Genomic DNA, 25,951 nt, shown 5'->3' on the forward strand with positions numbered 1-25,951 from the left:
TGTGTTTATAGTCTTGTGCTCTGTTGTGACAGTCCTTGGCAGCTGGCCACAGCCTCCCAAGGGGCAACCCCTGCTTGCTGGCCATCTTGAAGCAACAGCAACAGAGCAAGGACCAGCCAAGGCACACCAAGACCCCAGGTAAGTTGCTGAGCACTGCTAGACTTCTCATTTGTTCTTAGAACAGTTAGCTATGAAAGGGCATGGACACTCTTGCTTGGAATAGCATCCAAAACACTTTATTAAAGATTACTTGAAGGTCAATTGCAGGGAACTGATCCCCGAAACACACAGAATCACGCTGTCATTTAGATACACTCAAAAATGAGAGAAAAGCGCCTTGCAAAGTTGCTCCTAAAGAGAAACCAATGAGTCTGTGAAACAGCAGCCTTGTAACTATTTGTTAAATGACTTTACTCAAGTTTTTGCTTCCCTGAGCTTTCCAGGAGTATACATCCTGAAGGCCCTCAGTGGCCCCCTTGATCTCCAAACACCTGCTCAATCTGAGCGTTGAATGGATTCTCCTTTCCCAGAACGTGGGGCCACTGAAGCTCCATCTTCTTCCACAAGCGGTCTGCCAAGAGCAGCAAAGCCACCTGCAAGAGAGAACCCAAAGGAGGAATGAAAGGAAAATTACAACAAAGGAAAGAATTTAGCAGCAGGATTTACTGTATCCTTTGTGTGGTGGGCAGATTCCAGGATAGTCCCCCATGATTCCCACCTTTGTGTCTTTGTACGATCCTCTTACCTTGATATGGGGGAGGGGGGCTATCACTTGGTTCTAAACATGGGGTATGGATGTCACTTCAGTGATTACACAACATTGTCTAAGAGGCTGCTTTGCTGGAAGTTGTGCTTGGGAGACTCTCCTTGTGGGACTGATGAAGTAAGAAGGCTTGTCAGGAAGTCCACACGGCAAGGGGCTGACGTCCAGCAAGAAGCTGGGTCCTTAGTCTTACATCCACAAGGAAATGAATTCTGCCAATAACCCAAGTGAATTTGAAAGCAATTCTTCCCCAGCTGAGTCTCCGGATGAGGACACGGCCAGGATGACACACCTGCATATTAGCCTTGTGAGATCCTGAGCAGAGGACCCAGTTAAACTGTGCCTGCACTCTGGCCCACAGAAACTGAGTTCTGGATGATTTTAAGCTGCTAACTTTGAGGTGATTTTTTATTTAATAACAGTCATCAGATGCATGTTTTGATTTATCTGTGGGCAGCTAACATCAACTGCAGGTCTCCATCTTGGGTTTTGGAGATGAACAGGATGGATCCTTCCTTCAAGGAACTGCAGTCTAGGGAGGGAACCAGACATGCAAAATGACACCACCAAATCCACAGGTGGTGCTGTGTGAGGCTAGAAGGGGAGATGGTGTCAACTCTGCTGGGGGGTGGGTGGCGGCGGGGCAGGTAGGGGACAAGTCCTCTCTGAAGAGGGTGATGGCGGAGCTGAATTTGCAAGGAGAGTTCACCAAGATGGGTTATGTGGGAAAAATTGCACTTGGCGAAGGACACAACATGTGCAAAGGCAGAGAGCAGAGAGGTGTGGGAGAGGATGGCATGGCCGGCACTGCCAGGGGCCTGGGAGATGAGGCTGTATGGTCGCCAGGGTGAAGGAGGCTGTGAGCATGAAGAGTGTGGCTGGGGTGCAGGGTGAGGAATCACTGGCTTAATGCACATCAGGCCTGTCTTTGGCTTTTCCAGATGAATGTCCACTCTTGGGTTGCTTTGCTTTACAGCAGATCTCCCTTTACTCATGATGTTAGCAGGAGCCAGTCTTGGTTGTCCAGCCCTCTGGCTTATCATTAACATGCTCCTGGTGAGGAGTCTTTCTCTGCAGATAATGCCCTTATTTAGCAAATGGGGCCTGGCCAGGCATTGAGGCCCTTGATGGCTACATCTCCAAAGGGTTTTTTAATGCTGAAAGATAAGTGTGATTGCTGAAGACCTTAACGGGTCACTCATTGTTCAGGGCAGATGCTCAGGGATGTCCCCAACTTTATTTAGAAGCACGTGGACTTTGTCTCCAAAGGGCAGGTCCTGTTCACCTACAGGCCGGGCCTCCAGCTCCCCAGGGGATGCTGGGCAGCCCCCTTCTGCTCTCTGGGCTGCAAGTCTCTCACTTGCAAAATGAGTGGGCTTGAGTAAATGGTCCAAAGACCTTTCTGGGTCTAAATGGTGTGTACAGCTTTAGCAGTTAGAAAAAACTAGAACTGGTTTAGTTGCTACATTAAATATCCCCAGTATTTTAATATGTTCCTGAGCTTTCTGAGGTAGCCCTGAAATTCTATCTATCCAACAATGTAATCTGATCATATCTATGTGGTATCTAGTAGAAACACACCCTACCCATCCCCACCACATATACACATACGCACCCCCTAATGCCACACACATCACACCACACCACACACACCATATCCACCCTCTCCCCCCACAACACACACACACACACACACACACACACACACACACACCCCTACACCCCATGCCACCCCTTCCCCTAGGTTAACTGTCAAGCCGGCAGATTCCCAGGAAGGGGGTGATCATCTCTCATACACTAAGCAAGCAGTGTCTTCGAAGGTCTTGTGGCTGTTTTTTCCTGTTATTTGAGAAATAACAAAGGAGGCTGCTGCCAGGTCTGTGGAAAATTACTGGTTCTTCTTTTTTGTGTTTTGCCTTTCTACATGGTACGCCTAAGCTGTCTTCCTAACAATTATGTGAAACCAAGGCATTTGTGGTTATTTATTTCCCAATCTAAATTAATAAAAGAGGAGATGGGGTGAAGATAAGAAGAGGAAAGTTAAAAGGAAGGAGATCAGCTTTCAGCGTGTGGTAACTGTTTGGTTTGAAAGCAATTAGTTGGCTGTCACTCTAATGGAGATGAAAATATTTATGTGTGTGCACTGCTAATATATTGGGTCTAAAGTGAGAGCAGCATGGTTATTATTGAACTAGAGATTTGTGATAAAATGACCTACTATAATCATTCAGTCATTTGACAAACATTTACTAGAGCACCTACCATGGGCTTCCCTTATAACCAACCTCCCATTGTAACTCCCATGATGCACAGGGCAGGGCACAGCCACCCTTTACCCTCATTACTCCAAATTAGTCAGTCTTCGAACATGAGTCTTCTTTTGTGCTTCCCTAGTCATAGTTTAAAATAGTAAAGCAATACCTATTCATTGGAGAAAAGTTTAAAAAGACAATTAAGCGGAAAGAGAAAAGAGTAAATAAAAGTCATTTGTAATTATAATAGAGGTCGCCAATGGTAACATCGGGTGTAGAGTCTTGCCCGTGCAGATGCATGCATGCGCGCACACACACAAATTGGATCCTTCTGTAAATATCATTTTATGATCTGCTCTTTCTAAGGTATAATTTACACACAGTAAAATTAACTTCCTGTGATAAACAGCTTCATGAGTGTTGACAAATGCATACACTTGAGTAATCGCCCCCACAATCTGTAATCTGCTTTTATTTACTTTGCTTTATATTACAAACATATTTCCGTGTCACTAAAGGTAGATCTATATCATTGTTTTTATTCAGTGCAAGGTACTCCATCAGACGGGTGCAAGCTAATTTATTTCACCAGTGGAGACTTGTGTCACATAGCTCCCTAACATTTGTCCTCAGGACAGGGGACAGAGACAGCCTCCGGCCAGCGCACATGACCTTGGCAGCATGGAAGGGGGTCAGAGGCTGCCTTGTTCAGTAACCCTACCCAACACATGCATGGGAGGAAATCTGGTCCAGCACAAGGCTAGCTGATAGGGGCTCTGGTTAAGTGGGGGTTTCTGGTTAACAGAGGCAGGCCTGTAGAGTCAACTACAGGCTCTTCCTCTGTAGTTGACTCTGCCGCCTGCATGCCCTTGCAGGGGCCCAGCTGCCCAGAGTCCACATAGCTGCCGCGTGGGGGGCGCTGCTCTGGTCCGGATGCCGCCACCCATTCCAGCAGGTGTGCCCCTTCGCTTGGCTAAGCTCACATCTGAGGGGTGCTGGCGCCTTTTTTGTAGGCCCACCTGTAGCCTCAGTGCTTTTGTGGGAGATTGCCACCCATCTGTCTGCCTCCTGCTGCCGCCTGGGAGCCCTCACGGTACCAAGTCCATGTGGTGGTCAGGGGTCCACTGTAACGGCGTTTTTTTTTTTGAGGTTTTCATGAAAGGGGCAACAAAGCAGGTGACTTAACACCCCAATGTCCCCTGTGAGTTTGGTGAAACAGGTCTTTCAGTTTTTCTCTGTCGCCCCAGAACTGAGGCATAAGTCCAGGGAGAGGGGGATGGGAGGGTAGGAACCTGGTGCAGTTTCTTGACTAGACTCTTGCTAACAGCCACCATATGGCTTTTAGAATCTCTCTCCCTTCTGATGACAGTTTTTAAATTGAGCCCCACTTCTTTGTTCAACCACATGTGTACTTCTTCTGAGTTCCTCTCCAGGAAAGCCTCTGGCCCTCCAAGCAAACGTAGCTGTGTCGGGTCCATCCTGCAAGTTCATGAGACACATCTGGGCCCAGCAGAAGCCCAGCAGTGGTCACAGCTGCACATAATCCAGGATCCCATCACGTGCCTGCTTCATAAACTACCTTTATGCATTTTGTTACAAAAATAGAACTCTTTAGTTAGACAACTATAAAATCAAACCCTAAACAGTAACTACCTTTTGTAATACTTAAAAGAAGAAATGCAATTCAAAGCAAGACTGCATGGGTTTTACTGAAAGCTTATCATCCCTGATCCCTTTTAAGTTGAACCCTGGCTAAATTTAACTCTGGGGTTTTATGAGACCAAAGTTAAAAATGCACTCTGAATTTATTTTTCCTGTAGGAAGAACATTTCTGGGCTATCTTGGTAAGATTGCTTTTAAATGCCTGCAGGGAAGCCCTAAGTAACCATAGGGAAGGCATGGCTTTGCTTCTCTTAATCTGCCCGCAAGCACAGTCTTTTAGCCCTGGTTACTTTTGGTTCCAATTAGTTTTAAATTTGTAAACTGACAACAATGAAATGGCGTAAGATGGACTGAAATACTTACATCTAAGGGAAAATGTAAAGTCCCGGTTCTAGCCCCTCTGTGCCGACTCAGTGTGTCATTCCAGAAGCACTGTTACGAGCTGGCTTCATGTATAAAGGAAACTGAAGACACATGGTCGCTGGTGCATGGGCAGGGCCAGCCTAAAATGACTGGGTTTGAGGGTTCCCTGACCCAGAAGGCCCTCCTCTCCACCGTCCCTACTGCCAGCATTGCTTCCTTCTTATAGGGACTCCACAGGTCCGCCCAGGGCCTTGGGTTCCCAGGGGCTTACACGCTGAGATAAACAAATACCTGGAGACTATTAACATTTAATACCCAATCATACATATTATATTAAAACCAAATATATATATATATAATGCAAAACCAATCCATCGATTATTTATCTTATGTCTGCCTCCAGTATTGTATAAGGTCCAGGGCTCAAGAGAAGGTGGAGATGATGTCATGGAAACTTTACTGCTTGCAATGAGAGCCTTAGGAGGATAGTTTGAGTTGCTATTGGATCATGAGAGCAGAGAGCTGTGCCAGGCAAAGCTGCTAAGGCAGGAGGGGTCAGAGGTGTTTGGCTGGGTCTCAGAGTAGTCAAGGAACCTGGACTTGATATTTGTGGCTCTTTCAGCATTTTCTATTTACTATAGTCTGGTTTTAGGCCCAGATATCTCTAAACTGCCTCTTCAGAGGCTTAGCTTAGCAGAGATTTTTAAAAAGTGCATATTTGAACTGTAGAATTGCTGAGGCTTCCACAGGCCAGGGTCATTGGAATATCATTTCTTCTATAAGTCAGACTTCCTTTGCATTCTGTCAGCAGTCTGGCTGCCATTTTACCCTCTTCACCACACCTGCTCTTGCTGGAGGCAACGGGCAATGGTCACAATTTGACCCCGTGGGCCAGTCTCATCTCTGAGAGTGTTTCTAGTTCTCAACTAGAACTAGATGCTGGTGATTTCTAAACTTGTGTCCCCTGGCTGGGCCCCTGTCCTGAGATCAGAACCCATCGATTTGACCTAACGGCGATCTAGACAATTCCATCTGGATTTTGTGCAGCCACCCCAAATTCAGAATGCTCAAATCTGCCCCTTCTTCTTTGGGGTTCCTTGACTTGGTATTTTTCACTTCTGTTCATCCAAAGGCCCAATCCTGCGAGTCATCTCCTTCCTACCCACCAAATCCCATCAACCATCAAGTCCAGCATTATCACCTTCTACATCTCCCTCTCATACTGAAAAGAAGATATTTCTTAAATTTCTGGTTCTACATTTGGGGCATGAGATGAAAAGGTAAAGCAGTTCTCAGTCTATATTGGGAATTTTTCTATGTCTGGTTATTTTCCATTAAAATATAAGCAAAGAGTTTAAATGGTAGATATAAATTGGTTAAAAATTATAACGTATCAATCATAAATTTGAACTGTTCAACACAACTCCTATTTATACTTAAACTTGTTTTCCTAAGAAAATTGGAGAAGTTGAGTCGGCAGTGGTTAGACATTTCTGCAGAGCTTTAGGAAGAATAGGTCAATAGGATAAAGCCTGTTCCCCCCGTTGGTGGTTAAGCGGCCAGAACCAGCTGTTTTTGCTCAGATGTACAGGAATTGTTGAGAGGGCACTTGAATAAGGGCTGAGTCTACTCTTTTGGTTGGTATTGTGCCCATGCCATTTACACGAGTTTCTTAGACCAACCTTGCCCATCTGGCTCTTTTAAGATGAAAAAGATGCAGACTCCCATAGGTGCCCATGTTTTGTGAACCATTTGCTTGTATGTGTGTGTGTGTGTGTGTGTGTGTGTATGTGGCAGTTTTAAGTTGTTAGTTTTTAAACTAATAACATAAGGATCTAAAAGGATCCATTAATACTGCCTCTGCTGTAAGGTGTTTCATCGGGAGAGGAGTTTGCAGGTACATCCAGAGGCTCCTCTTCAAGGCCTCAAGTCACAAGTTTATCCTGATGTGCTCGCATCTGCAGCTCCCACCCAGACCCTTTCCTGAGCTCTACGCTTGTATATTATCTGCTAAAAGAACATCCTCATTTTGGACGTCCTGTAGGCTCCTTAAGTCCAACATGTGGCAAACCCCTCAAACCACCCCATCCTGTGTGTTCTTCACCTCAGCGAGCAACAGAATCATCTCCAATCTCTCAAGTCATGAAAAGCATCACGCTTAGCATCTCTTTCTCTCTCACCCTCACAGCCAATAAATGACCACGTTCTGTTGACTCAACTGTGAATGAAACTCCAATACAAATCGCTCTCTTTCTGCCCGCTCCTCCTGGGCTGTTACCTCACACACACAGAAGCATCCTCCAGATGGTCTCCCTCCCTCTAGGTCGGCCCAACGTACCACTCTCCAGGCTGATGCCACAAGTCTCGTTATTTTCCTCTCTTGCTTAAAAACCTTCAGTGGCTCCCTCTTTCCCACTGGAAAAAGGTCAAACTCCATACAGGCCTTACATGATCTGGTCCCTGAATACTTCTCTTGATTCCTCTCTCTCAATCCCCCTCCCATACTCAATGCCCTGGCCTCATTGCAGGACTTTTACTTCCTCCAATGTGCGCTGCTGGTTTTGTTTGTTTGTTTTTGCATTTAGCTCTTGGCCAGTGCAGTTTCCTCTTCTCAGAACACTTTGTGCAGACCCTCCCTCTTTGCACTTGACTAGCTCATGCTTAGTTCTGAGTGGACACCTCTGAAAACTCTTCCAAACACCCCTCTCTCCCATCCCATCCCTCACAGTACCATGCTCGCACAACTGGAAGCATCAAACACTTTCTGTTTAATTATCTGTTCACTTGTCATTCTCTCCCTCTTATACTGACTGTAATCTCCTTAGATGGCAGCGGCCGTTTCCTGTTCACTCTTGAATTCTCACTGTGTTTGATATGGGAGGGGGGCACCCAGTAAAGAGTTTTGGATGGCAAGTTGCAGTCTGCACTCTTCAGCTCAATATACACGACGAATAGGCAGGTTTTAAGCATGGCTACCCATGGCGCCTACTTGCGACGTGATCCTGCCATGCTATCATCCACTACCAGCATGTGAACACATCTCTCAGGAATAACATACCATTATGGCACGTACTGATTTTCAGCATTTTTACATTTATTTATTTATTTATTTATTTATTTATTTAAAGTAGGCTCCACGTCCAACGTGGGGTTTGAACTCAGGACCTTGAGATCAAGAGTCGCATGTTTTACTGACTAAGACTTCCAGGTACCCCCAGATTTTCAGCTTTTGACTCTGTTCTCAATAATCAGTTATAGGAAAAGCCATTTGAGTGCAAGATAAAGCCTTAATTGGACACACTTTGAACCCCAATATTATGTTCAGTGTCAGGGACAAGATGGTCTTTTGATGGATCAGACAAATAGGCCTGGAAGGATAAAACAAAGCTATTTTTCACCCTCTGCTTTTTAGTTTGTTCCTAATTAACTCCTTCTCTATTTCTTTATATCCTCAATTCTCTACAGAATCTGAAAGGTAAAATTCTGTGACATGTGGGAATGACAAGAACCACTACCTAATTATTGCCACAAAGAAAGTCTCCATATTAAAAACTACTGTATAACGAAAGTCACCTTTTTTGTGAGGAGAAGAAATCTAGTATTTAGCCAACTTCTAGGCAATAATTCTGTTGGATCACTTCATCCAAATGATACAGAGGAAAATTAGATATTCTGAGATGGATTATTTAGATTTATTTATTTATTTGGTTGTTGAAAACAGGGAGATGGGCATTCAAGTTTTACTTCAGATTTTCCCAGCATTTGTGGGACTCCACTGTTTACTCATCTGTTGTTTTACCCTTTGAGGCAGCTTTTCACCCTGTCTATAGGTACTCCCTGGAGCCTACGGGTCATTGCATTCAGGCTCCTGAGGGGACGGTCAGCTCTCCCTGTGGCCAGGCTGACCACCGAGACCAGGGCCACGGGGAGAGCACACGAGGAGTGCTTCTCTGATTTAGACCCTTGTCACTGCCACACCGTACCCACCAAAGGCTAGGCCACAAAGATTACAGTTGCAAAGGATTGCCGGCTTCCAAATTTGAAAAGTGACAGAACTACCCCCATACTTATTCATTTATTTTTTAAATGAAGAAATCTCATGAGCAAGTCCAGTGGGTATAACAGAGGAAAGTGGTGCTTCCCTTATTGAAGTTAGGATAATGGAGAGGGTGAGGGTAGGAGGGGACAGAGTCCCTTCATCTCCTGTTACTCTGGGAAGAGGCCAGAGGAGAACTACTTCCCAGAAGTGTACCTTGGAATCCTAGATAAGAAACAGCTCTTATTGCAGGATATTGCTAAGGACACCGTTCTCCTCTCATTCAGTGGCCTTTCTGGAAAGATCCATAGAAGAAATTTCTCCTAAGTCTCTCTTCCAGGAACCCTTGTGATTGTTTTTGAGTATTTGACTTATTTATTGAGTTACTTATGCATTTATGTATGTATGTATTTATTTATTTTAATGGAGGCCATCACTTATGTCCCTTTTTACATCAGCCTCTACACAACACGGCTGATTTGTAGGCTCCCACCAACAGTTTCTCAGGACCACCCTACATATATTTTATGAACTGTAGACATTAAGTTAGGAAGCCAGATATCAATTCTATCTTATTTGCTTTTCACTCTCATTTTCACTTTATTTTTACTGAATCTTCTACTTACACATGTGAGTACCTTACCTCAAATTCATTCTGGAATAAAATGGGATAAAAATAAACACATGGATGCATAACTCTATTTTAAAAATAACCCAACAGATAGCCTTCAGCCACTGCTGTGTGATCGCACTTACCTCATTGGGGTGGAATCCATCGACTGGTTCAATGAGCTGCCAGGGCTGCCCACCTCTCTTCTGCCACTCCTTCGTGACTGCAGGACACACACAACCAGAGGGTTAGCTACATGCTTCCACAAGTGACCGAGTGACTGTCAATATCAGAGAGCAAGGATCAGGTGGAAAATGTCTGAGCTGCCCACCACCCCGGGTGATGCTTACTCAACTGTGGCTGCCCTTGGCTATTATCTCGATCTGAAGGTTTTCTGAATGGAAATGACCTTCCCATTGTATGGTCTTTTTCTTTTTCCTGACTCAGGAAGAAAATGTGTGAGGGTGTTAGGAGAAGGTGGTTTGTGCAGTGAGGAGGGTGGTGGGAAAAGGTGAGCCCTGAAATACTCAACATAAATGTAAATTCATCTCATTTTTCAGTGGGTGAGTATTTCAAGAGAAGGAGGGAAAATTAAACATTTTGTTAACATCTCTGTGTGGGCTGCCATTTCCAGATACTGCCCGTGTATGTCAAGCAATCACCAGTAAAAGTCACATAGTTTGTCGGGAATATAATTATATAAAATTATCTCAACATCACATTTAAAGTGAGTATGGCTACAGAGGAAATATTATGAGCCCCAGAGTGATGAAAAGCAATAAAACTGCCCTTCAACCAGAGTAAGAGACCACGAATGTCAGTTGCTCCAAGGCAGCGGCACCATTAACTCTACGCTGTAATATTACATAGCCAGAAAGAACTCCTCAAGGAAATTTCAAATCCCTAGAGAGCTTCCAGAGAGAAATACCTGAAACTTACAGCTCCTAGCATCACCCATACCTTCATTTCCTTGGTGTCCAGAGAGGGGAGCAGACACAGCTGCGATTTTTCTAGTTCTTCCCCCTCCACGTGACAAAGACTCAAGAGCGGGAATGTGCGCTCTCTTGGTCCCCACACCTCCTCATCTTGTCCCAAGGGAAGGAATGGAAATTCTACTGGAGGCTTTGACTGGACAAGTGAAGCTTGTTCCAGAGCTGAACCGGTACTATGCCGCTTTTGTAATTAGTCCTAATATTGTAATTAGTCCTAATATCACAGCGTGCCACTCCTGCTTGCTACCCAATCCCTATTCCCTGAGGGGTTGCAAAAGCTGCTGCTCTTCTCTGAGCTCAGGAAAAAATTCCTGCTGGTGGTTTGAAGTCCTAGACACAGGATCACCAATTCCTGTTGTCTTCTTCCCTGGCAAAATGGCCGCCCCTGCGCCAGTCTTTCATATTTTGCATCTGGGTTTTACTGGGAGTCAGTGACAACATATTGCTTCCTGCCAGGATACATTTTCCTGCAGCTGCACAAGTCCCCATCGCTCCCCGCTACAAGGGAGTCCAACCTTTAGAAGAACTTATCATATAGAAAATCTAATAGGTGTTAAAAGAAATGCCACAGGTTACCAAGGCTACAATCAGACTATTCAGAGTGAAAAACCATCATTTTCTCACATGATTATTGTGTCTGCAAGGGTTACCAGTCATTGCACATCTGCACACATCAGTATTATAACACTTAAAGGGAGAATCACTAACTCACAGGCAAGAGGCTAAGGTTTTACCTGTGTTGTGCTCAGTGTTAGACGGAGTGACCCTTTTACATCTGTTTATCTTGGGGGAAATTTTGCTTTCTTAGAATAAATACAATACCAGACAGTGGTCTTATTTCCTCTCTGACTGATTTTGGAGGTGGAGGGGAGCATGGTAAGTTGGTCTGTTTTCTTCCTACTTGGGACCATAGTTAAAAATAGGTAAACAAGGGTGCCTGGGTGGCTCAGTTGGTTGAGCGTCCGACTTCGGCTCAGGTCATGAAATCATGGTTCGTGGGTTTGAGCCCTGCGTTGGGCTCTGTACTGACAGCTCAGAGCCTGGAGCCTGCTTCAGATTCTGTGTCTCCCTCTCTCTCTGACCCTCCCCTGCTCATGCTGTCTCTCTGTCTCTGTCTCTCTCTCTCAGAAAAAAAAAAAATTTTAAAAAATAGGTAAATGAATACCTATTTGTTCAGAAGACCTGAATGAAGCTTCTTGAATGGTCATGAATGCTCTCTCTCAGAATTTGGTGCATAATATATTTTCTATATCTGCAAAGTCAAAGTAAGTCTGCTAATGACTGGCTTTTCAGAGACGCAATAGAAATCACTGAAGAGTCACAAAACCCTTGATAGCATCTTGATGAACAGTAACATTAGTAGATATTTAAAATACGAAATCTGAACTCTGGTCCGCACCATGAAGTCATTGGTTATTTCACAAACATACACATGGGAAGAACTAAAGACCAAGAACCAAGGTTACTCCAATTGAGTTGTCTTGGAAACTGAGGGCAGCTGGTATATTTAAACTGCCAGTGTAACAATGGCCCTGTCGGCCAAGCGGCATTTTCCTTCCTCTGTTTGGGAGGTGTGGTACAGACAAAGAAAGAGGACGTCACCTGCTCAAGCTGGCATTTCCTGAAGGAAGGAAAAATTGCTGCCTCTGTTTGGCTCATAACCAGTTAGAGGATGAGTCAGCAAGAGACAAAAAAGAGTCTTTGGAGATGAGCAGTAGACTTTCACGGAGAGACTTTGGCTGTCAGAGTGGAGAAGAGATAGGTCTCATGCCTGCCGTCAAGGGACGGGAACTCTCAACTGCAATTTGCTCTGTCACAGGGTATGGACATGTAAATTTTATATGAAAAATGAGGATATTTGTGATGCAACAGTCAGCTCAGATACAGTACTGAAAGGAGAAGGGGGGTTTTCATATGAGCATGAGTACTGCCATTTAACATGTGGCTATCCAGTGTTTGGGTCTGGTAACAGAAGACAGCAGTGCTAATGAGATACGTTCCACCACAGCCTCCTCTAGGGAACTCAGAGTGAATCCACAGGTATGACTGGTGATGGGAGCTGCGCTGGACGTTGGAAGAGAAGCAACATTTATTCTCCTTGTATAATAAGCCTTAGAAGAACGTACTAGGAGCTTTGCATATACTGATGGCAGTGGTGGTGGGAGGCTGACGGGTCTCAGTACATGGCAGGGTTGGCTCAGGGTTCACATAAGCCCCCACCCCCGCTTAGTTCTTGCTACCGCACACAAGAGGAAACAAAGTAGAGTGGTTAGTTAATCTACTCAAGGTTGGTTACACAGTCATTCTGTGTCTGAGCTGGGCTGGGGCACAGTTCTACCTGGGCTCTTTTTCTCATAGCACAGCGCACCTATAGGCTTTCCGGGATGGTGAGTTGCCCAGGCGTGGCGGTCGCCCCAGAATTGCATCTGGGAGTGGATGATCCCTCTGCTGTATCACATGTTCAGGGGGGCAGCTCCCAGGCCACCCTTTCCCCTGCCTGCACCATCCCTCCACTGGGCCCACTGACTTAGAAGGCAAGGAAGGCCCTCGACCAAAACTGGGTCTTCAGATTTATTTTTCATAAATGCCTCTCGGGAAATTCCTGAAACTGCTGATGAGAGTTGCCAAGCAAGGACAAATGCTGAGGAGGTTTCTCAGTAAGGGGAGCCACTGCCATTTTGGTTTAAAATGCTCAGTTCAGGGGCGCCTGCGTGGCCCAGTTGGTTAAGTGTCCAACGTCAGCTCAGGTCATGATCTTGCAGTTCGTGGGTTCAAGCCCCACATCGGGCTCTGTGCTGACAGCTACCTCAGAGCCTGGAGCCTGCTTCAGATTCTGTGTCTCCCTTTCTCTCTGACCCTCCCTTGCTCACACTGTCTGTCTGTCTCTCTCTCAAAAAAATAAAACATTTAAAAAAAAATCTAAAAAATAATAAAATGGTCAGTTCAGTTTAACTGAATGTTTTGCTTCTCTGCTGCATTTATTGTCGCTGTGAGGACAAGAATGGGAGTTGATGAACTTCAACTTCAAGCCTGTCAGGTCACCAGTGGAAAAACTGGTAGTAGCGAGTCAAGGGTAAAGCTCTTCTCTCTGTATCCTTCATGAAGATAAGGACAGTTTTGTTTTGTTTTGTTTCTGACAGCTGTATTTCTAGCACCAACACAGTACATAGTAGGACTTAGGAAAAATCAGATGACTAACTAAATCTTAATCTTGTAGTATTATAGGGCCCCATTTATTAAATTTTAACAGGCATATGGCTCATCTGTGGATTACGTTAAAATGCAAAATTCCAGTGAGGTAGGTCCTAATTAGAAGTGGGGCAGGGCGGGGGGCTCTGCATTTGTAACTGGCACCCAGGTGTTGTGGATACTGCTCGTTCTGAACCACACATTGAGTGGCAAGGGCGTGCTGGAATGGTGCTCTTTCCTGGGCACTGGCTCTGTGTGTACCAGGCACAGCACTTAGGAGAATTACACATTTGTTTCATATACTCATCACAAAGATTTGTTATGAAGATATGGTACCCCCAGTTCCAGGTCTGGAAAAGAGAGTTTTGACACGTTCAGGAAGGTTTCCTACATTCCCGAAGACGATAAACGACAGAGCTAGAGATTACTCTGGAAAATGAAAAGTCCCATTTGAATGTTAGACATTATTATATTTTTAATAACTTTGTCTACATTCAAGGTTGATGATCATCAAAGATCACTTGGTGGTGCATTTATTTACACCAGGAATTCATTAGTGAGTCTTTAGCTCTGCATTTTAATGAGAAGTTATTTATCAAAATGTCTCTCCCCATGAGAGAATTATGTATCACCCGGGCAGGAAACCTAGTTAAGGGAGATCAGTCCTGTTGAAAAGATGTTCAGACTTGAAGTGCTAGAGTGTGCAATGCAGTACGTGTCAGCTAATGTAAAATTTGATAATTCATGATGGCCATCTGCTCCATCCCAGATGCTGGGGCTGGGGTTGTTGGTGGTGGGGAGATAGAGATGATAAACTCTGGAAGAGACACCTTCCATCATTTGCATCCGCTGTAAAGCTTTCCATTAGCATCATCTCAGCTGGCAGTCAATCAACAGGAGGCTTTTCTCTTGTATAACAAGTGCTTAGCAATGAAAATGAGGCTGGGAGGAATAAAGTCAATAAATAACCATTTTCTCAGAGTCCAGATGTAAAGGACAAATCAGTAGCTCCAATAATCATGCCTATTTTTTGTGTGGCCACTCAGTAGTGACCCCCGTGTCTGGACAGAACGCTACGAAAGAAACAGTGATGGTCTTTTCAGAAAGCTGGGATATGGATTGTCAAATCCATAGGCAAATCTGAGGTCCCTCCCTTAAAGACTCTCATGTTACATCACGTGTGGAGTCTGGGAGTCTGCACTGCTACTGAGCCCACAGGCAATTTCATGTGCATCTGAGAGGCGCTGCCTTCGCCCTCTTTCCTGCCACACTCGTCTTTAGGTAAGCAGGCCAGTTCTTGCTAAACTGGCAAGAAGGAGTTAGGTGATTCCATTGATCTGCTGGCTCCTGGCCCAAATTTGTTTCCCACAGGTCATTGGCCCTGTTGCTTCAGGGATTCTAAAATGATGCCGAGATGAATAGGTGATAGTAGACTTCCACCCTCCCAGAGAGGGTCTCACACTTTACCTTTCTCCAATACTCAGAGCTATTAGTATGTTAGAACATGCAGGAGCCTCCCTGCCCAACCTACTGCCTGTTGGCCTATAAACGCTTTGCCCAGGCAGGCTCTAAACTAGCTGCTACTCCTGTCTTCTGCCAAAACCCACTCCCAGCAAAACTTACCTTCTTGGAAGTCAAAATCTGCATAGAAAAGATCGAAGTTGGTGAATTTCTGGCTGCTTGCAATTTTTTTCAGTGTATTGGAGAGTTGTTTTGCTCTCTGAATACAAAGGAAACAGGGAGAGTTCCTTATAGCCTACATGTCAGTGAGACAATTCAGGCAGAACAAAGAAATCGATAGTCCTCACCCTCACTCCAAGCCATCAGCAATAGGTTGCTCTGCGCATTAAATTCTAGTCATGTACAAATGGCTAACGAACACACAAAACTGTTAAAATTCATTAGGAATCAATCAGTGAAAATTAAAGTAATAAGATACCACTTCTTTCCCCCAGGATTGGTAAAGAAAAGATGAATAATCATGGTAATATAGAATATTGCCATGGGAGAGGTGACTGAGAATGTCAATTTGTTTAAGCTTCCCAGAGAGCAATTTGGAAATAAGGATCAAACCCTTAAACATGACATACCCTTTGACCCAATTATTTTTCTAAGAATTTATCTGAAGGAAATAGAAATGATATAGAAAGAAATATATATACACACAGGTTCATCACGATGCTATTTTTCATATTGAAAAATTGGAAACAACCTATATGTCCAACACTAAGGTGGGAAATAACTCATGGTATTCGTACGGTATATTCATATATTGTATACCTTAAAATGGTGATAAACTTATGATGGGAGGAATAACTTATGAACATTGGAAGGCACAAAACAGTGTGTATTCTGATGCTCTGTAGGCACAACCCCAAAATATCTACGAAAGTAATATTGGAAAGATGTACATACATATTGACTTTGGGTGGTAGGAGTTTGGGTAATTTTTGTTGGTATTCTTTGTGCTTTTTTATATTCTCCAAATTTTTTAATTAAAATGTATTTCTTTTGTAAAAAAATCAATAAATGTCTTACAAAGAGATTATCCACCATCAGTGAAAGAAATGTGTGACGGGGCGCCTGGGTGGCTCAGTTGGTTAAGCTCCGACTTAGGCTCAGGACATGACCTCATGGTTTGTGGGTTTGAGCCCTGTGCCGGCTCTGTGCTGACAGCTCCGAGCCTAGAGTCTGCTTCACATTCTGTGTCTCCTTCTCTTTCTGCCCCTCCTTTTCTTGTGCTCTGTCTCTGTCTCTCAAAAATAAATTAACATTAAAAATTAAAAAAAAAAGAAGAAGTGTGTGAACCATGGATTTCCTCAGAGAAGACAGAAGACTATTGAGCACCTGGTCCTCATGTACCTTGGGAGAAAGTCAGCCATATATGGGCCTGTCTTTGCTTGCTTTTCTCTATTTGCCTACGACCAGCTTTAAAAGGGATGTATGTGTGTACATATATGCACAAGAGAGACAGGCACACACAGAGACAGTGATGGAGAGACACAGCAAGACACAGACCCAGAGGGAGGCAGAGGGAAGCAGAGAGAGACATGGCACCCCACATTCTCCCTACTTCTCAAGAACCCTAGCAGTTGACATTTTTATTCACCACCTTGGAGGCCATTGCCTTGCCCAAATCCCATTCCCAGCGGAAACGCTGCAGTAAACACAGGGAAGGAATAATCAAAGATGGCATCAGAGGACCCATAACAGTCCTACCTCTGAAGTGAGAGTCCGGAGTGTCTTGTTGGAGGACATCCAGCTGTGGCAGGGGCTGACCTGAGAATAAGAAAACACCACTTTGATGACAGAAGAACATGGCCAGTAACAGGGAATGTGGTCTTGGAACAGGTCGGTGTGGGCTCACCTGGAGACAGTTCAGGAAGGAGTAGAAATGTGCATAGGTCACATCCTTATTTAGCCAGCCTGGAAGACAGAGAGGTCTGGTGTGTGTACATATTCAGATCTAGCAGCCGATGAGGGACACTTGTGGGTGACCCTGTCTCCCCTGCAGAAGGGTGGCACTGCCAGGGACCTACCCTGATTTTTCATTCAGCATTGCTCTTGAAGAAAGCCTGCACATTCCTTCCTTCTGAGTGCCCTACAAATTCAGACTGAGCTGGGGAGGGGCCCCAGGGACTTTATTCCCAACTCCATCTTTTGCCATGACTAGGGAAGGCCCTGAAGGGCCTGACCTTATCTGGACCTTAGGTAGAAGGATACGAAGGTACCACAGGGACTGGAATGCTACTGACAAGGGACTTGCAGGGCAGTGACTTTCTCCTGACGATGATATGAGATGCCAAGTTCCCCTGGGGCACAGGGAGCATTGAAGGAGGTAGTTGATCAAACCCTTCTTTTCAACTTTTTGTAACCCAATGATCTGCCCAATTATCCCATGCTAAGGACCTGCCAGGACATTCTGGGTGTCTCAAGTTCTCACCATGCACTGTCCTGCAGTTTGGTAGACTGAAAGCCTCCAAAAGTGCTTGGGTGGCTATTGGATGGGAGAGGACAGTACATCATATCCCTTCACAGCCAGTGCATATCTTATTTGAGCCCTAATTAGTAGACATGCCCTACATTTATTTTTTGGTGCAGGTTAAAGAGGTACATAAGAATAAAGATGCGGGTTGGGGCACCTGGGTGGCTCAGTCAGTTAAGCATTGGACTTCGGCTCAGGTCATGATCTCATGGTTAGTGGGTTTGAGCCCCATGTCAGGTTCTGTGCTGACAGCTCAGAGCCTGGAGCTTGTCTTCGGATTCTGTGTCTCCCTCTCTCTCTGACCCTCCCCTGCTCATGCTGTCTCTATCTCTCTCTCAAAAATAAATAAAACACTAAAAAAATTTTTTAAAAAGAATAAAGATGGGGGTGCCTGGCCAGCTCAATGCGAAGAGCATGCAGCTGTTGATCTCAGGGTTGTGAGTTCAAGCCCCACATTGGATGTAGAGATTACTAAAAGAAATAAAATAAAACTTAAAAAAAAAAAGAATGAAAATGTTAAGTGCCATATATGAGTTCATCCAGAGTCTTTCCAAACATCAATTGCAAGCCCAGAATCTGTGGGGGTTATTTCTTCTCTCTTCCCACACACCACTCCTCTCCCCTCCCATCCCACCTTCCAACCTATGCACCCTCCCAGCCCCGCGAAGCAATTCGACTTTCATGCTGTGGCCGAGACACGAAACCCAGGCCCTCCCAGATCTCAGGGCTGAATAACTGATGTCTCATCCATTAACGCTTCTCACAAGCTTGAAAAAATATAGGAAAATAATAGGACCAGTCTCGGAGTGAAGAGAAAGATTGAAGGTGACGGAACACAGTCTTATTTTTCACTTATATCTCAGATCGGTTAGACTGAAAGATAGATTCAATTTTCTTGTCATAGAGGAAAAACATATTCTCTCTGTGTGTGGGCGAGTGAATCCCAAGACTGGAAAACCACAGGCTTATTACCGCCATTAAAGTCACAATGACACACTAGGACTCTTCTGTTCTCCAAAGGTGTCTGTATCTTCATATTTTAGATAAATTTCAAGCCACTGGCTTTTCTGTCTTTGCTTTCATTTTATGCTCAACATGGAGCCCTGAGCTCCCATCTTTCTCCAAGATCCTGCTTTGTGCCACTGAGGCTTCTTTTCTTCTATTGTGGGGGGTGTGTGTGTGTGTTGTAATATAGCTTTGTGGGGGCGCCTGGGTGTGGGTGACTCAGCCAGTTAAGCCTCGGCTCTTGATTTCGGCTCAGGTCATGATCTCAGGGTTCCTGAGGCTAAGCCCTCTGGCACTTCAGAGCCTGCTGGGGATTCTCTCTCTTCCTCTCTCTCTGCCCTCCCCTGGCTCACACACACTCTCACTATCACAATAAATAAACTTAAAAGAAAACAAGTGGCTCTTGCCCCCTGCTGGGACTACCCCTGAGGTCCTGTCAAACTGCTTGGTCCCGATGAGTCCCCTCTCCCCAGAAGTGGCCTCTCTCTCTTTCCTTTGCCCAGTGGCTGAAGCCTTTTTAACTTGGGGGTGATGACACCCAAGGCCTGACTATAAGTCACACTCTGGCACCTTCCCCTTTCCTGCCTGCAAGGCTGGATGACTGCTAACCAGAAAGTCCAGAGATTGTCCAGCTCTTCGATACTGGGAACTCATCTGCTGACTCTCCTTGAAGGGCTAAGTCCAGACATAGATTTGTTCAATCCTGGCTTACTCCTCTCTCCCTGCTGTCCTACTGCTGAGGACCCAGCACACCTGAGGATGAGACCACAGGTTTGTCTTCCTAGACCTTCTCCCAATTCCAGTCCTTTTCCTCCCATTTTCTTGATATTCTGGCCTCACTCTAATTAGACAAGGTTGATATAGCAAAAATCCTGAGGTGAGTAGGTGGGTCTGCTGAATTGGATACAGGCATTCTAGCTGTACTTGGGAGGTAACTGGGAAAGTTGTAATGAGTTGGTTTCCCTTCTCGCTGGGATTTCTGCTGTGGAAGGTAGGGGGACTCTGGGCTGGCCATGTGGAAAGTCAGTTGGGAGTGCTTGTGATAGGCTTATGATTTAAAGAAAGGGAAGCGGGAAAGTAGTTCTTTTCTCCACTTATTAGTGCTGTCAATTCACTCTTTCTTTTTAGGTATTAGTTTTTATCTCTGTAATTTTAAAGGCATTTTTGTATATTGAGGAGCCCTGGTGTAAAGAGTGATCCTACCTACATGTCATACCTATAAAGAGGCAGTGTCTGCGATATCCTGTTCAGGATGTGAATCTGGTGAAGAAAGCTGGTCAAGAAGGCCAGGACAAGGGCAAGAGAACTGGAATTATCAGGGCTGAGGAACTATTAGTGTGTGTGTGTGTGTGTGTGTGTGTGTGTGTGTGTGTAAGGGGTGGGGAACCTACGGGCTGGCCTCCAAAGAGTAAAAGGCATGTTCTACTCCTACTGGCTAGAGTAGCTGCTTGTGTCCTAGTCATTTGTAAGTTCTTTAGGGCAGAATCTGGCATTTACTTAATGCTGGGACTATAATTGAAATTTTAGGCACCATAAAAACTTAGTGCTAACAAGAGCTGCTACACCTCCATGAAGTACCATCTGAATGCATAAAACCTTAGTAAAACCACATGAAGTCAGACAGGGAATAATCCAGCAATAAAATAAGAGGTATACTACTACAAGGTATTTTGGAATACATGAGGTTTCAAGTTCAAGAGTAATTGGGAAAAATTAAGCTGTTGTTGATGTTTTGTGGCAGAGGCCTTTCAAGGAAGGCCTACTTGCAGGCTTATTTGTAGCCAGCAACCTTGGACTTTTTGATTATATAGTCTAACCTTTCAGGTAGCTCCCAGCCTATGGCTTGTACCGGTGTCATTGACACAAGGTGATTTCACTGTCAGGATCTATATTGTTTTTTCCCCAATGGAATTGTCTCTCCTCTCTCTTTTGAAGACAAAGGCTCCATTTTAGTATCATCTTTACCCCCAAAGCACATAATAGGCATCTCTGACATACTTATGGAAAGATTGACTTTCTCATAGACTGTGCCCGAGAGGATTTATCCCTGGTCAAGCTTGAAAAGATCTATGTAAGTAGAATCCTAATGTGTGAGACTTACTTTCTGGTCATCTTCAAAAAGACTATACATCTTGCTAGAAATTTTAATTGCTGGTAGAGATTGTGGGGCTGTCACAGCTCTTGGCAGCCAGGCATTGACTGCGTAGTGACTCAAATAGGGCTAAGAGATGCTAAGAGGGATTTATTACCCCCTCCTCCTTGGCAGGAGTAGGAGTTAGGAATCTATTCTTGCCCTAGGCCTCCATTAGCAGCTGATTTGATGTTGTGGCATTGAACCTTTTCCTAGGTGAATAGTTAGGCTGAGCTTCTACCTGTCCTACTAGGCAACAGAGAATGTATCACTGAGCCGGGGTCTCCTTGACCCCTTCTTCTTCCTGACAGCAGGCAGCCCAATGTAGAGCTTGAACTCATGAACTGTCAGATCATGACCTGAGCCAAAGTCTGAGACTGAACCAACTGAGCCACCCACGCACTCCTTGACCTCTTTCTTGATCCTTAAAGGGTGGCTACAGTCAAGTCTTGAGAGTACTGTCATCATGCTTCTAGGCTCAAAGACAGAAGTAAATGGAAAAACCTGTTTATTTGCCTACACAATGCTTAGCACAGTGCCCTGAGAATCAGACTTGGCATTTGGCTATTGATGAAGATGAGACTGATCCTAACCTAGGGCCAAACCCTGAGGCTGGCCCAGCATTAACCCACTTTATTGCTGGCTCATGTGTGGTGGGAGTGAAGGTCCAAAGATTGGATTTGAAGCCAGAGCAGAACTGGAATGTAGGGCAATAGCCCTCCCCTCAAGCCTCTCATCTTATGTGAGTTTTGTGCCAGCCGAAGGAGACATGGGGAAGCTGGGTAAATCCCACCTCCTTCCCTGGGCTGTCTAGGAAGGACACTGATGTTTCGTTGAGGAATTTATAATTTATTTCCCATGGCAACCAGGCAGCAGGGATAATTTAGGATATGAACAATAACTTAAAAACATTAAACAAATTTTAGAGGGTTTCAATTTTCTTCCTAATTGGATTTTTCTTCAAAACCACTGTTGTTTATATAGAACAAATTTGTTCTACCTTTCCCTTCTTCCTCTTTTGTGCTGTGAAATGCTAGTGCCTGATTAGTGGCTGGACAGGCCATTTGAGGATAAGGCAAAGCCTAAAACAGGGTTTCTTAACCTTGGCGCTCCTGACATTTTTATTTGTGGGCGGCTGTGCTGTGCATTCTAGCATGTTTGGGACCATCCCTGGATTCTACTCTTTAGATGTTAGTAGCACACCCTCTCCAGTTGTGATAACGAGTGGGATGGGTAGGTTGCCCCTGGATGAGAACCACTGGACTGGACAATCCACCAAAGTGATTGAGTAGTCCCCCAGGTCACCTTCTTTCCTTCCCTTGCTGCCTTCCAAATTGCACGGTGTCACTATTACATACTGGGGTTGAGTCAGGTGAATTGTGTGGCATATTTGAGAGAATTTATGGAGTCATCTAACCAGCGTTCATGGAAAGAAAATGGAATTTGAAGTCAGAAAACCAAAGTCAAGTCCCCACTGATGTGATAGAGTAAATTGGAAGCACGTCTCTCCTGTCCTCAACTCCCCTTCTCCAGGCATTTCTTAGTATGGGAGAAATCTAGGAATCTGAAGACATCTGTTAGGGGAACTGAAATTTTCACTCCCAGTGACTCAAAGAGACACTCTTGGCCCAAGCTGTCTCTACATGTCCCAGGCAGCCCAGAATGGAGTCAAGTTCTCTGTGTGACCATGTTACTATCTCTAAGGCTCAAGGCCAAAACTGTGGGAACAGAAGGAATATGTTTTCCCTGTGGAAGGCTGGATGGTGTTTTGCTTGGATGATAATGACATCTGGGGCACACTTGGTAACTGAAGAGGAAAATGACTTCAGTCTTATTGGTGGGAATCCTAGAAAGTGGGTATTTACTGTTTGAAAGGGACCAGAGTCCTTTGACAATTGGTTAGAGGGAACCTGACCATTTTGTCTGTGAGGAGGGCGGAACTTTCTGAGGGAGGTGGTGGTGAGGGGTTGGCTTAAGCAGGAACCACGGGAGGAGGAGGAGGAGAAGAGACTGGAAAGACACAGAGAAGTTATTAATACAAGGGAATGCTCTCCACCTCCACCCTCTAAGGTGCGCACGGAGGAAGGAGTTAAGGTTTTTCCCTTTAAATTGCTGATCTGACTCATTAGAAACTGCCTGGACCTCCAGAACGCTTTAGCAGGGGTTGGTCTAAGAGGAGGCTATGGCAATATGGGGGAAAGGGAAAGGCCTTTTAATGAGAGACTGGCACAGGTGTTGTTGATGTGGGGCTGAGGGGAGGGTCCCTGGGCTCCTGGTTGCAGATGCCAGTCAGAGAGGACTGAGACCAGCACTTCCTACCCCCCCTTCCCTGCTTAATTCTCTCTAGTAATACTTATCATCCTCTGACATACTCCTACTGGAATATAAGCCTATTGGTTTTTGATTATTGTGTATGCAGTGCCCAGAAGAGTGCCTGGCACATGATAACTATTTCTTGAAAGGACATTCTCCCCCCAAACACAGAGAGAGCCCTGATACACTCACATTACATATGCAATGAGCTGTGCAACATTTGGCAAGCTGCTTGCCTCTCTGAGCCTTAGGTGCTTCATCTATAAAACGTAATTAATGAAAACGTCTTACAGGATTGTTTTAAGGATCAGCATGTCAACCCTTACTGATTACTACTATTTTCACAATGTTTATAAAGCCTGTGGGATGCTAGAGATGCAACTGGAAGTTTCTGGATATCTTTAAAGCATTACAGAGCCAAGGATTCCAAGTGAGTGAGGAAGCAGGAAGCAAGGCCCCTGGAGGATGTGTTATGTAGAATTTTAACTGTCCACCAGAGTCCACAGAGTGCATTAGAATTCTGGCCACCAGGGGGCACTCACCATTGAGGTTTGGAGAAACCCTTCTCTTCTATGTGAGCTTCATCCACTCATTCTAGATTTTACTTTTCCTTAAAGGACTTTCCTGATTTAAACTTTTACCTTCCTTTTTAAAAAATTTTTTAAAAAATATTTATTTATTTTGAGAGACAGAGACAGAGCATGAGCAGGGGAGGGTCAGAGAGAGGGAGACACAGAATCCGAAGCAGGCTCCAGGCTCTAAGCTGTCAGCACAGAACCTGACAGGAGGCTCGAACTCACGAGCAAGCTCATGACCTGAGCCAAAGTCGGACACTCAACTGACTGAGCCACCCAGGCACCCTTAAACTCTTACCTTTCAATTTGTCCTAATTTTACATTAAAGATTTCTGCCCTTTCTGATTTTGGATCTGGTTCTGCTTACCTTTGGATACTGACCTTTAGATCCACACCTTAGGGCTCTTGCCTTTACCAGTTCTGACCTGTGCACTGTGGTGGCATTTCAGGTGTATTCCTATATGGTTTGGACCACATGTATATTTGAACTATGTATAACTAACATTGTTAAAGAGTAAAAATATCTTCAAATTAATACCGAGAGGATAATATCTGTCGTGCAAATTATTCCAGAGAAACGTTCCATCTGGTAAGCCGTATAAAATAACATGGCTGCCATTTGGCAGATGGGAATTTAGATACTTCAGAGTCTGCATGATATTGGAGTATAATTTCTCAGGAGTAGTCATTTCTGGGACTGGATCAACCTTCCTGTTGGTGAAAGAAACAGAAAATATCTTAGCAGTTAAGGATAAATATGTACACATATATGATCCCCCACTGCCCCCCTCCCCATGTCACTTACGTACAGTGTAGTAGTTATTGGTGCTATTTGCAAAATACTTTAGGCTTCCTGATTCTCTCGTGGTTGGGTGGGCCATGTGAGCGGTTTGGCCTATCAGTTTGTGTGCAGAAGTGTCATATGTCACATTTGGTAACATGAGAGCCTTTAAAATACTCTTTGCCATGAGTCTGGGAAATACTCTTTATAGCAGCTGCCTCACTAATCTGAGTCCTGGAATAGAGCCCATGGTGATCCCTGGTGGGCAATGGGGTATGAGTAACTGTATTTTGTTTTATGCTACTAGGATTTGAGGCTGTTTGTTCCTGCAGCATAAGCTTACCCATCCTGACTGATACAGTTAATGGAATCAAAGGAGTCTGGTATTACTTATTATTTGTTTGACCCTTTGAATTCTGTAACTTCATCTTTAAACTCTTCACATATATCACACGTAGGAAAATACAACCTCATTGAGAAATAAAATGACATTATGTATCCACACAACATCCTTCCTTTCTACATTGAATGTGAACATACACACATTTAGGAATACATCAAGTTTGAATTAAGGTACTAACTTGCACTAACCTAGGAGTGGATTATAGCATTCTCTAAGATTTTCATCTACTCTTTAGGCTTAAAGCTGCCTTTTGTTAACCTAAATGGAATAATAACTTGTTTTCTATTTTGAGCCCTTAAAAATCCCAAAGTTACATAATGATCTTATAGTGGATTGGGTGGTGTCCCTCAGAATGTGACCTTATTTGGAAATAAGGTTTGTATTTGTAGATATTAAGATGATATTAAACTAGGTCAGAGTGGGCCCTAAATCCCAAGACAAGTGTAAGAAGAGGTGTTACACAGCCACACAGGGAAGAAGGTCTGTGTGTCTGCTAGAAGCAGAGACTGGAATTATGTTGCCATGAAACACAAGGAAGGATTTTCCCCTTAGACCCTTCAGAAAGAGCATGACCCTTCTGAGACCCTGATTTTGGATTCTGGTCTCCAGAACCGTGAGAGTTGTTTGAAGTCACCCAGTTTGTGGGATTTTGTTATGGCAGCCCTTGGGAACTTAACACAGATTCCAAACCAGAAAAAGGAAGTCTATTATTCACAGGCTGGACCCAAGGCATACATGACATGGAAGGAAGGGACAGAAAGAAGCCCCTGGGTATATCCACAATTATCACTTAAATTTATTTTTTCTTTTTTAAGGTTTTATTTTTAAGTAATCTCTACACTCAGTGTGGGGCTTGAACTTATAACCCCCTGAGATCAAGAAGCACAAGTT

At 44.4% G+C, this 25,951-nt stretch overlaps 1 protein-coding gene across 3 annotated transcripts in view; it reads right to left on the bottom strand.

The window, feature by feature from the left end:
- Positions 1-220: 220 nt before the first annotated feature.
- The window catches only part of AOAH (acyloxyacyl hydrolase), a 168,920-nt gene continuing 143,189 nt past the window's right edge, over positions 221-25,951 (bottom strand). For all 3 annotated transcript variants that reach the window (XM_039239154.1, XM_039239156.1, XM_039239155.1), the window contains exons 16-21: positions 24,415-24,587; positions 17,235-17,293; positions 17,087-17,146; positions 15,491-15,587; positions 9,833-9,909; positions 221-593 (exon numbers count right to left, since the gene is read on the bottom strand). In XM_039239154.1, coding sequence (XP_039095085.1) covers positions 465-593; positions 9,833-9,909; positions 15,491-15,587; positions 17,087-17,146; positions 17,235-17,293; positions 24,415-24,587 — 595 coding nt within the window. In that variant the 3' untranslated portion in view covers positions 221-464. The remainder of the gene's footprint in view (positions 594-9,832; positions 9,910-15,490; positions 15,588-17,086; positions 17,147-17,234; positions 17,294-24,414; positions 24,588-25,951) is intronic.

The sequence above is a fragment of the Hyaena hyaena genome, unplaced genomic scaffold, assembly GCF_003009895.1.
Source record: "Hyaena hyaena isolate Hyena2069 unplaced genomic scaffold, ASM300989v1 scaffold_153, whole genome shotgun sequence".
Taxonomy (NCBI): domain Eukaryota; kingdom Metazoa; phylum Chordata; class Mammalia; order Carnivora; family Hyaenidae; genus Hyaena; species Hyaena hyaena.